Source organism: Euprymna scolopes, chromosome 19 (assembly GCF_053919585.1).
Source record: "Euprymna scolopes isolate OS-2025 chromosome 19, ASM5391958v1, whole genome shotgun sequence".
Lineage (NCBI taxonomy): Eukaryota > Metazoa > Mollusca > Cephalopoda > Sepiida > Sepiolidae > Euprymna > Euprymna scolopes.
The window spans coordinates 117,230,702-117,243,776 of NC_136500.1; the positions used below are offsets into that span (position 1 = coordinate 117,230,702).

Consider the following 13,075-nt stretch of genomic DNA (forward strand, 5'->3'; position numbering starts at 1 on the left):
AAGGGAAGAATCATTAAAGTACCATTTAACTATTCCAAAAGAATCACAATAAAAGTAAAATTACAACATACGAGGAAACGTTAACAAAATATTTATGTACAAAATTTGAAGAAATGTTTTATTGGAAAATATTCAGTGAATTCTAAATACGGAAAATAATCTATTAATTTACTTGCTAGATACCCGTAACCTGCCGTTACCCTGGGAACGCAATTAACCACAGAATACTTAATATGGTTATATTGTAATTGTCTGTATTTTTGAGATGAGGTGTTTTCATTGATTGAGATTGTCGGACTGTCTTCCTCATCTTGGTTGTTAGAGTCACAACGTTTCGGCCGTTTTGCCCTCCGACCTTCATCAGGTGTTTTGTATCGAACTGGGGAAACGTTTGTTGGTTTGAGACTCCTAACAAACGGTTCCCCAGTTCGATACAAACACCTGATGAAGGCCGGAGGGCAAAACGGCCGAAACGTTGTGACTCTAACAACCAAGATGAGGAAGTCAGTCCGACAATCTCAATCAATGGTTATATTGTCTTTCGAAATCTACGTTCCATAAAGTGCAGAAATACATTGAGTTTAACTTAAAATATCGTTATGAAAATGAAGAAAGGTTTATTCTTTTATACGGTAAATCGCTTGTTGAGAGGGGCTACCATTCTTCTCAATTATGACTTTCACATAAAGCATCTAATTCATACGGTCAGTTTATGAAGACTCGTACCGGTCCAAGAAAAAAAAATTCGAAGAATCGACTATTGCAACTATCAGAGCAGATTATGAGGTGATGTGACGGATTTTTATAATATGATGAGAGAGTAGTAGTTCCGAAAAGGTTGTAGAAAAGAATACTGCGGGACTTTTACATGGGTTACCCAGCTATCAATAGAATAAAAAGCTTAATGCGGAGCTTTGGATATTGGAAAGGCATGGATGTGGATATCGCAAATATGGTCATCGATGTAAAGGGTGTGCGTCAGCAGTAAAAGTACCGCTCATAGTACACAAACCATCACCCAAGACGAATCATCCGTGGACAAAATTACATATCGATTTCACTGGTCCAGTAGAAGAATATTACCTCTAGAAAAAGATTCATCTCTGGGGAGAAGGTATTTTTCAAGTGCCACAGAAACAACGTTGCATTTTGGGAACGAGGAATAGTGGATAAGAGAATCAGTGACTTTATTTACATAATTAAAGGCCGAAAAATCCTCATAAAAGGCACCAGAACCAATTAAAAATATTACAAGAGCATGAAGAGAGTATACCGGATGAAGAAGAAGATCCCATAGAATTAATGTATGAAACTTTTCAAGTGGAACCTCTGCAAAATACTCCTGAACTGAGAAGATCCGGTAGGAAACGAAAGTTCACAGACCTATTGGACGTGAATCCAAAAAATAAACGATACTAACAATTACACTGATGGACATATTCATATAAAGTATGCAAATCGGACCAATGACGAAATACCTCATAATCATTATCCCATATAGGAAGCCATTTTGGAATCACAAAGGGACTCCAAGGCTTGGGAGGGGAGCGTTGTGGTAGGACCAACCTAATTAGCATATGTGGAGTGTCAACCATATAAACATGGTTGGTACCGTAAAGATGGGGGAGACCCAGTGAGAGACTCAGAGAGACAATGAGATCATGTGTCGACGACTACCCAGAGGACGCCTTCTGCAGGGACGGTCTCCCCATAACTATATTAATGGACTCTATGTAAATATTGTATATACTTTCTTGCTCTCAATATATCTATTCTATTTTACTTTTGTGTTGTAGTTATTTATTTCCATGTGGTCAGTCGAGTTTCAACAAATACATTATAACAAAACCAACTTCGAAATATAGTACATCTCCTTTTCACTTCTCTACACACTTTTTCTCGGAGTATAGAAGTTTTTAACCTACATTTGCTCTGTCGTTATTTTCATGTTAGATGTTCGACTGAGCTGCAATCTATGGTTTCAACTATAAATCATTTACAACAAAAACATTTACTAGTTACAATAACTGTAAATAAGTTTCCTTATTCGTCCGTGTAATTAATACTAAACGGAACTTCCATGAACAAAGTTTTTTTCAAGAGCTAATCGTCTGTGGAGCACAGTATGGCACGGTTGCTCTCTGACTCACTACAAGATGGTTGTTTTCAAGCCCAATGTTAACAAATACTTCTTTAGCAATCCCTGTAAATAATCAAATTTTGCCGAGTTTCAACGATCATTTCCAATTTCTACTCTGTTGGCTCACTTTCAATCGGATTAACTTATTACCCCTTATACTCGAGTTGCTTTACGTCTTATTAAGCAGAGACTCATCACTACATAAGAAATACTAATGAGTCTATGAAATGCAATTAAAAGTATTTTATGAAATAAAATTCACCAAATTGTCTTTGTGTTTATTATCAAAACGTCAGGCATTTTCTTTTTTTAAATATATTTTTAATAATTTTATTTAATATAATATTTTTTAATAATTTTATTTAATATAATATTTTTTAATAATTTTTTTAATATATTTTTCAATATTTTTTTAATATATTTTTTAATAATTTTTTTAATATATTTTTTAATAATTTTTTTTAATATAATATTTTTTAATAATTTTTTAATATATTATTTTTTAATAATTTTTTTTAATATAATATTTTTTAATAATATTTTTTAATATAATAATATTTTTTAATATTTGGAAGTTATTAAAAATTAAAAGAATTGAATTATTCGATGTCGATAACTTCCGAAGCCTGCCGTTGCTTATTACATGACATTTTAAATTAAAACGTCAGAATATTAAAAGATTGAAATGTTTGAAAGTGATTGATCTTTCAATAAGTTGAGAGGAAAATTGATTATTTCGTTCAATTAAAAAATTAATGACCAAACGATACCGTAAAGATTAAATTTAACTTTCAAATCCTATTTTTAAATATAAGGTAAACAAAACAAAAATAAAAATAAAACGACTCCCGACCAAGGCCGGCTAGTTATCGCTAGTAATAAAATAACTTACCTTAAGTTTACTGCTTGGTAACATTCTGAATGTGTTTCCGTTAATTTTGAGGTCAACAAATCGAGTGTAAGACACACGTGTGCTTCCACGCTTTTCATTTTTAACTTCTACAGAAAATTTGTGTAAATTGTTCAAGGCTTTCGTTGTTGCGGTTAAAGTGTATTTGCATGTACCCATAAAATGAATTGCTTGGCCATCAAAGGTGATGTAATGTGGGTCGCCAAAAGCACGGCATACACAATCTTCCCTCACTAAAAAATTAGATTAATTTACAAACATTGGTTATACAAATAAATATCATAGCATGAAAAGATATTTAATTCATACAATACATTTCAAATATTTGTAACTTAGTTTTCTATTTCTATACCAATATTTCAATTATATAACAATCACTTATACACTTCAAAAAGAAATTATATATGTTTTTCAAAAACCCTCCCGCACACACATGTATATATCTATAGTCATCCTCATATAGTACTGTTTCGCTGTATAACAGCTCATCCGTACGGTTAGACAAGGATCGAAGCTCGGCAGTCGACACTTTTAACCATTATGCTATTCGGCTGCTGCTATGCGGGTAGTGAATTAACAATGTTTTGACATTGTCCAAACGCCTAAGCTCAATTTGTTTACATTAAAAGAATCGCTTAATACGCTAATTGCAGTTTGTATATCACTTCCCAGTATGCTCAACCCAAGATAGGGAGCATTATAGTCATCCACATACAGTACTGTTTCGTTATATTTCATACATTTTTCTTTACGTCACAAGTTTTTCCAATTTTTAATGTATTTAATTTTATTCCACTTACTCTTTTAATTATTATTATTATTATTATTATTATTATTATTATTATTATTATTATTATTATTATTATATTTCATAGAAGTCTCAACTTTTGGATTTTGAAGTTTGATTTTCCCTTGAACATCAGGTCAATTCTATTGGCTTAAATTATTCAAGCTGTATTTTAACATTTTCGCCGTTCCTAACAGGTAAGCCTTTTGCCAAAATTGGAAAAGAAATTGTCTCGTCAATCTGATTAAGCCATTTATGATGGCTTTTCCTTATAGTCCCAAGCATTCCAGTTACAATAGGAATCACCTTGACTTCTTCACATTTTCATAGTTTGACTAATTCCCATTTCCTTTGATAGGCTTTTTACAAATTTTCTTTCTCTTGCACTCTGATATCTAAAGAGAACTCTATGCCAATGGTTAAGCAAGTTCTGTTGGTTTTGTTTATAATAATTATTTCAAATTTGGAATCTTCAATGACTTACTAGTTTGTATGCGCATGTTCCAATGACGTTTGACATTACCATTTTCTGTAGCACTTTTGGTTTATGCTCATACCACTTCTCATTGTCGTCTAATTCATAGTTTGCATATATCCCAGTGTAGAACCTGAGCAACTCTGTCTTGTCTCAATTTTTTTATATTGATGCTGAGCTAGCATAGGACGTTCTGATATACGTGCTAATGTTTCTTCCCTTTCATTACACAAACTGCATATCGAGGATTCTACCGTTTTGTCGATGTTTGATGGATCTCGTGCGAGTGGCTTGATGTGGGCTGCCATAAAAGTGTTATCAGTTGATATTTTATAATCACCCCTAACCAATCCCAGCTTTCATTATCTCTAAATTTAATATTCTTAAAGAATACTAAACTTTAAACTAAGTATTGCGTAATTTATTTTAAAAATAACTTTCCCTCTCTCTACTTTCTTGCAACGTCTGGCCCTTTTTCACCCTAGGTCTTAGTATCTTTTCCTTTTTCACTTGATGAAAAAAGTGTTATTAATTTTAGAAATAAACTGAATTCAATTTTCTGCCTTTATAGTTACCACATCTACAATATTAAGTAAGCCTTGGCTGCCTCCTTTTCAAGGTAGGCAATATCGGGATACATCTCCTTTCTAGGAAAAAGCATTTTATGTGTTTTTTGCGTAAAACATTTGAATTTATCTATATTCTTGCCAAGTATACCAGGTGTATATCAAATGCTAGCTACTGCTTTTGCATTGATGGCATATATTTTATGGGATTTATGAGTAACATGCTATTCTTTATCGACGTTCAGGTGTTGGGGATATTTCTAAAAATTCAAACATTTGAGTACCCATGTATGAGGCACTATGTCAAATGCTTTCTTATAGTCTGCCCAGTTCACGGCACGATGTTCATTTGCAGTTTCTTATGATTATTTGCTGCCTCGTTTTCTTTATTGACAAGTTTTCTGTTCCTCAGAAAGCAATTCGTTTTAGTTCAAATGGCCATAGATATTTTAGACAGTATGCCAATGAAAATTCTCTTATCTTACATTACCAAGACTGTAGTATTTTTTGTTGGTAAGCTACCTGTACTCAAACAGTCATTTATTGTTATTATTATTATTATTGTTATTATTATTAATTATTGTTATTATTATTAATTATTATTATTATTATTATTATTATTATTATTGTTATTATTATTATTATTGTTATTATTGTTATTATTATTATTATTATTGTTATTATTGTTATTATTATTATTATTATTATTATTATTGTTATTATTATTGTTATTATTATTATTATTATTATTGTTATTATTATTATTAATTATTATTATTATTTATTATTATTATTATTATTATTATTATTATTATTATTGTTGTTTATAAAAGCTGTTAAACAAAACTATGCCATATTATATATTTTATTGCGATATTTAAGATAATGCTTTTTTTAATTCAGTTAATTCATTCGGGAGATAAATAAAGCAATTGATTAATTATATAATTGAAATAATTCGTCTTTTTGAAAGAAAAAATTAAGCTAAATATTATAATTTATAATATCCAATAAATGAAGTATTAAATTTAAGACAATACAATTGTACGAGTTAATGACAATTTCTAAACAAATCAATTGTTTTTTTTTTACATAGGCATCACCACTTATCAAGGCTCAGAGGTTACTCCAGAATAATGAGTTAAAGAGTGTACAGTAGTCAATTAAACAATATAGTAATCATTAGTAATGGAAATTCGGTAGATTTGTTAACTTAAGTGGAACGGCTCATCAAGAACTTGTTTACGTTGGACTTGAATACAACCATATTGTAGTCAGCTAGAAAGCAGGTAAACGTAAAACAGTTTCACGGGCGTGCAGTTCTTAGAAAAAAAACTTTGTTCATGGAATCTACTTTTAGGTTAAGGCACAGATAAAGAGTGTGGGAAATTATTGATAGTGGTTTGGCTAGACGAGTGTTCAGGGAGAACCATACACTGAAGCTCAGACGAGCACTTGCGATGCAAATAACGATAAAGCAGAGACAGACTCGCAGCATCTCATCTGTAAGAAAGAGATTGCAGGGAAGAGAAAAAGGCATCCCCCACTAGGCTACGAAGTCTATTTTGAACTCTGTCAAGGCAGGATAAATCATTTCTAGCAGTTCCTGCCCAGATGTGGAAACAGTACTCAATCCTTGGACGTACCTGGCTCTTATATATGTAGAGAATTGCATCAGCAGTGAGATACTGAATCGATAGAAGGATCTCACCATTTTTCCAAGAAACTTGACAACGGATTTGACCAAGGCGCACTTTGATTGACAACTTAATCGATTGGACGGGATTGTTGTCAACAGTTTCGGGTTATAGATAGCCGCCCGCATAGGAGAACCGTGGTCGCCAACCCTGTTTAACAGCAGGGCCGCTCATGATGATGATGATGATGATGATGAAACATAAATCAAAAACAGAAGAAAATCCGCAAACAGTCAAATCTGGCCACAAAAGCAAATGATAAAGTTCTAAATGTTTAATGACGTTTTTGATATAAAAGCAGAGGATGTTACAAGTTTGAAATTCAGATATAAACAATGAGAAGCTCCCTCTTATGTACTGTAAAGGCAACACCAATATTCAAATTTACAGTTAGTATACGAGATCTTAGGTCTATCTTCAACAATTTTTAAGTAGCCAAACTTGAAAATATGCATATAATATACTAGCTGGCTGGTCGGCGTTGCCTGTTTGGAAAATACGCTTAATTATATTTTAATTCATGCAGATTTCGTATTTATTATTATAGAGTCAATTCTCTATCGATTATTACATATTACATTGTAATCACTATATAGAATTGATTTCAAAAGAAAAAAATACTTAGGTGACATTAGCTAGAATCGAAACCCAAACATATAGTGCTTCATTTGACCTATCGAAACCCAAACATATAGTGCTCCATTTGACCTATCGAAACCCAAACATATAGTGCTTCATTTGACCTATCGAAACTCAAACATATAGTGCTCCATTTGACCTATCGAAACCCAAACATATAGTGCTCCATTTGACCTATCGAAACCCAAACATATAGTGCTCCATTTGACCTATCGAAACTCAAACATATAGTGCTCCATTTGACCTATCGAAACTCAAACATATAGTGCTTCATTTGACCTATCGAAACCCAAACATATAGTGTTCCATTTGACCTATCGAAACCCAAACATATAGTGCTCCATTTGACCTATCGAAACCCAAACATATAGTGCTCCATTTGACCTATCGAAACCCAAACATATAGTGCTCCATTTGACCTATCGAAACCCAAACATATAGTGCTCCATTTGACCTATCGAAACCCAAACATATAGTGCTCCATTTGACCTATCGAAACCCAAACATATAGTGCCCCATTTGACCTATCGAAACCCAAACATATAGTGCCCCATTTGACCTATCGAAACCCAAACATATAGTGCTCCATTTGACCTATCGAAACCCAAACATATAGTGCTCCATTTGACCTATCGAAACCCAAACATATAGTGCTCCATTTGACCTATCGAAACCCAAACATATAGTGCTTCATTTGCCCTATCGAAACCCAAACATATAGTGCTCCATTTGACCTATCGAAACCCAAACATATAGTGCTCCATTTGACCTATCGAAACCCAAACATATAGTGCTCCATTTGACCTATCGTCATATAGATCAGAAATAGTTAAAAATAAACCGATTTTAACGTACCTGCGTACAAATAACACGTTTAGTCGAATTACGTTTGCCAAGTTCAAAAACATGCAATCATTTGATCGGCCGTTCTGCGATCTTGTATCTCAGTTGAGGTGAAATTATAAAAACGAGAGACAGAAAGTAAACTCTATAAATTAGATTTATTAAACTGATTTATGCAATTTACGTTAACGATATACTTTATTGCAAATAAAAATGATGAAATAAAAAATAGAAATATAATTAAAAAAAACTCCGCATATGAATGTAATTATGAGCGAAATGTTATTAAAATATTTTGCATCATTATCACATCAACAAACATTCTTCTACGAGGCTCTATATTTATATAATTGACTAGTACGTATGGATTGTAGATTATGAATCCCATTTTCAAACTTTCTATTTTAGGCACCACAAGAATTTCTAATCTTAAAAGCTTATTGGAATTCAATAATGCTCCTTGTTTGCTACACTGTATCAACATGCTAATATTTAGATGCAATGTGAGCAAACATTTCGCCGCACAACTCCCCACTTATAATGCTCTCATAGATATGGCTCCCTATTCATACTAACTCTGTACGTCTCAGGGGCAATTGGCCTTATTTGGCGTGACTAAAAGTTTTTAAAAATGCGAGATTACAACTTACCGCCTTCACATCTCTTTCCTATATTTTGGAGCTTGCAAGTACACGTGTATCCTGTTTCAGTGGACGTGCAAGTACCACCATTTTTACAAGGCATGTAGGAACAGGGATCGACTGTAAAAATACAAATATATACACATCTATGCCTGCATTTCATTTGTGTAAATAATATAGAAATTATACGCGTTGTTTAATGTATAAAAGTATAAAAATTCATAACGTTTCATTTACTCTAGTCTCTTAATTATTATATCAATTAGTGAATCTATTTTACCCTTAACTCATCAGAAGAAACAGTATCAATTAATCCATCAAAAGGAAATGAAGTGCGTTTTGAGATGATTAAAATCCGAAAATTGGAAGAGAAGCTGTAAATACCTTATAATATGTTTCCATTACGCCATTTTGGATTTAGAAATAAAGTCACTAAATACATCTATTCGTACTAACAAGTTCTATTAATTTAGGTGTATTCTGCCAAAAATGTTCTATTTAATGATTAGTAAATTTATTATATGTAATGAGTATAATTGTCAGATATGACATTAGAATTTTCTATATCTGAAACTATCATTACAAAATTAGAAATTAACATAGTAAAATTAGCCAAAATAACCTTAATTAAATATAATAATCATTCAACCACGGTAGTGGTTGAATATATGCTTAAGTCCGAAATTGAATGAATCAAGACACATTCAAACCCCCACCACTAATTCCGTTCGCAACCAAATTGTTGTTTATTGTTGAGTTAGAAAGAATTAAATGATCCTAATTATGATATAATAAAATTATTAATTTTTATGTAAATTATAAAATTATTAATTCCATCTACTAACTAACTAACTAATGAATTAATTTTATTCAAACAATTTTCACTGCATAAATATATGCAAATAATAGGGGGGAAATAAGTTCAATCCAGCGACTGACACCCTTTCTAACTCAACAATAAACAACAATATATGCAAATAATAAATAAAATATTTATCAATATTCAAATTTTATTTTTAGCTGCAATATTTTAAGTCTAAAAAGTTCTTATTTTTTACTTTACTAGAATATCTTGTTCTTTACTTTTCCAGGTTGAATTTCTTGTCCTTTACTTTTCCAGGTTTAATAAAATCTTAAGAATATTACTTTTCATGCGCGCATTTATCCATATAATAAATATTTGACAAGGAAAAATAGAGAATTTAACTTTGATGTTACGAACGGTTCCCTGGACTCTGCAAAAGTAACTGATCTGGTTGGCCTCTATATTCTAAAAGGGTTGGGGAAAAAAGAACAAAATATAAGGGGGGTTGTATAAAGACGATGCACTATTTTTCATTAACTCTGGAAGTAGAAATTTAGAAAGGATTATTCAAAGGCTATATAATTTCTTTAAAGATATCGACTTAACGAAAACCATAGATAAAAATCATAAAATAGTTCACTTTTCATATATCACTCTTTATCTAATTAACAATACGTACGTAAATCAAACCGCCCAATATCAATTAAAAAAACAATTATACCTAGCATATAAAAATTTTTACAGATTGTCCCTAAAACGAAGATATATTAAACATCAAGAAAGAATATTATAATGAAACATTAGATCTGGATATAAAGGTGAAATAAAATATATTAAAAATGTAAATAAAATATTAAAGGAAGGGAAAGTATCAAAGTATCAAAACCATCACATGTTATTTCATTAAACATGGCAATAGTAAAAATGGTATAAAAATATGAATTGCAATAGAAATAATTTTATATATAATATCAGAACCTCCCAAAATAATCGCGGTTATGAATAATACAAAACGAACTCGTTATATAGCTAGAATTATTGATAATGCACAATAAGTTATTATATAGCGATCATTATGAATAATACATTAATAAAAAATTATATATTTTTCCAAAACTAACACAATTATATGTGTTAATTAAATTAATTTAATTGTTTCATTAGAAACAAAAAATATGAAAACACAACTTACCTTTTTTACACTGCCTGCCCATATATCCAGGAATACAAGCGCAATTAAAAGTTCCGTCAACGTTAGAGCAATAACCACTATGTCCACATGGATTACTCAAGCACATATTCGCTGAGAAATAACACACAAACACAATTAAAAATACATATATCATTATCGCATTTCTATCATAAGGAGAGTAAAGTATTGCGGGTTAATTACAGATAAATATGAGTTACTTTAAGACAAGTAGAGTTAAGATTGAGAAAAAAGGGAACTTGGCTTCTGAATTAGACGTAACATATACGACGAGTTCGAACCATTTGAGAGAGGTTGGAAAGCCTAAAATACTTGATAAATGCGTACCTCACGAATTGAACCACAACCAAATCAAACGCTGTTATGAAGTGTCATCTTCCTTTCTTTTACGCAACAAGAAATATCCGTTTCTCGATCGAGTTTTGACTTGCGATAAAAATAGGTTCTTTACGACAACTAGCGACGCTCAGCTCAGATGAAAGTTTACATGTTGTTTTTCTCTTCTTTTTATTTTTTTATCCCATTTGACTGGAGATCAACTTCTCTTTGGGCTACTGCAGTGTCCAAAAAAAAAAAAAAACCCAGAAAACAATTCCCATTATTTCAGCTGCTTTGAAAACTTTCCAACTGGACTATATGCATAATTACACTGGACTTAATTTTGGACTCCATTCTCTCTAGTGAACTATTTTCGCCTTTCGGATTACCTTGAGAGAATTTTCATGCAAGCTGAAATATTATACGCAGTTTGATTTTATATTTTTTTTTACATATCCAACATTTTTTCTCTTGTTTTTCTTGGCAATTTATGACTACAATAAATTGCGGTTTCACTTAATGCCATAACTAGCAAATTCTATCATTGCTACAAATATAATTTGCTGATTTTTTTGTGTCCTTTCACGAGAAGAATAGCGTTATTTGAAACTCCACGGAATATGGATGTTGTAAATTGTTTATTGGAGTATTCAGTCGAACAATAAATTTTGATTGTAAAGTTCAACTTACAGTTTTAATTTTCTTTTCTATTATATATGTGTGTGTGTGTGTGTGTGTGTGTGTGTGTGTGTGTGTGTGTGTGTGTAGTATTTAAATAAAAACAAAACGATAATGAATACATGAATAATTTCGTATTTTTCTTTGTTCATTTCATTATTTCCACAATTTTCATACTCTATGTATATATATATATATATATATATATATATATATATATATATATATATATATATGCATGTATGTGTATCCTATGAATAAGACATCATGCGAATATATATATATATATCGTTAGTAAACAATTCCTGTACCACAAATATATTTATATAATTTTCATATTAATTTATTGGTTGTATATTACGTCTTACACGTGTCTCGTTGAATGGTATAAATTGGCCAAACAACTTATGAGATATCAATATAAATCCATATTTAGAGATATTTCCAAACAAACACTTTAAACATGGATACCACGAGAAAAAAATATTTCTTACTAGCGGCTGCACCGCGTCGGCAAACAACGGCGAGTCAAACACAAAATCGATACACTCAACATCAAGTACACTCAACATCGTCTTACCATCAACGCTTACCCTGTGAACACACCCATAATAAATAAATAAACATTTAGAATTTTATTAATAGTATAGATTCCACTACTTTATAAATTTACAACTTATACTATTCCTCAAATGAAAGAATGAATCAATGTTCATCTTATGAGACACGAAAACATATTACATCTCAAAAAACCACATGCTGGTCAAATAGTACTTTAGAGCAAATTCTTCGCTGCTGTAATAGTAATATTCATATGTTAATTTTAATAATTAAAGTCACACATATTAGCGTAGTATTTTAATTACGTTTTATACAAACATTATTATATATTTTTATATGTGTGATTTATTTAAGATGTGTGACTTTAATGCCCCAAAAATTGAACATCAACAAATAACATTGCGTTTGTATATTTAAGAATTTCAAAAGCTTAGAAAATTCTTTGTCAATGCGTTATCAGAAAGAAAATTATAGATTGATGAAAAACATATAAAACAAAAGCATCCAATTAAATTACAAAAACTTTTTTTATACATTGTTCTATTTTGTAGTATATCATAAGTTTTGTCCGAATTTATGAATAACAAAAAAGTGACCGAATGTTACATGTTATTAAAGATTCATCAATATACTTTTCCTGATTATCTATGACTTCCTTCCATCTATTAACAAGCTTATTAATTACATCACTGTAAAATCCTTTTGGTTTTGATTTGAAGAACTCGCAAATGTCAGTTTCAACATCTTTCTGCATTACAGAAGCTGTTCCTTCCAAATGATTTTGTAAGCTACGAAACACATGGTA

The 13,075-nt window shown here is 31.1% G+C and overlaps 2 protein-coding genes across 3 annotated transcripts in view; one reads left to right on the top strand and one right to left on the bottom strand.

Annotated features, from left to right (window-relative positions):
- The window catches only part of LOC145239898 (alpha-tectorin-like), a 425,326-nt gene that overhangs the window by 74,245 nt on the left and 338,006 nt on the right, over window positions 1–13,075 (top strand). The gene's annotated exons all lie outside the window — the stretch shown is intronic.
- The window catches only part of LOC145239896 (uncharacterized), a 72,017-nt gene that overhangs the window by 37,907 nt on the left and 21,035 nt on the right, over window positions 1–13,075 (bottom strand). The window contains exons 4-7 of the mRNA XM_080103515.1: window positions 10,696–10,806; window positions 8,708–8,818; window positions 3,033–3,283; window positions 1–29 (exon numbers count right to left, since the gene is read on the bottom strand). The exon at window positions 1–29 is cut by the window's left edge and continues 279 nt beyond it. Coding sequence (XP_079959641.1) covers window positions 1–29; window positions 3,033–3,283; window positions 8,708–8,818; window positions 10,696–10,806 — 502 coding nt within the window. The remainder of the gene's footprint in view (window positions 30–3,032; window positions 3,284–8,707; window positions 8,819–10,695; window positions 10,807–13,075) is intronic.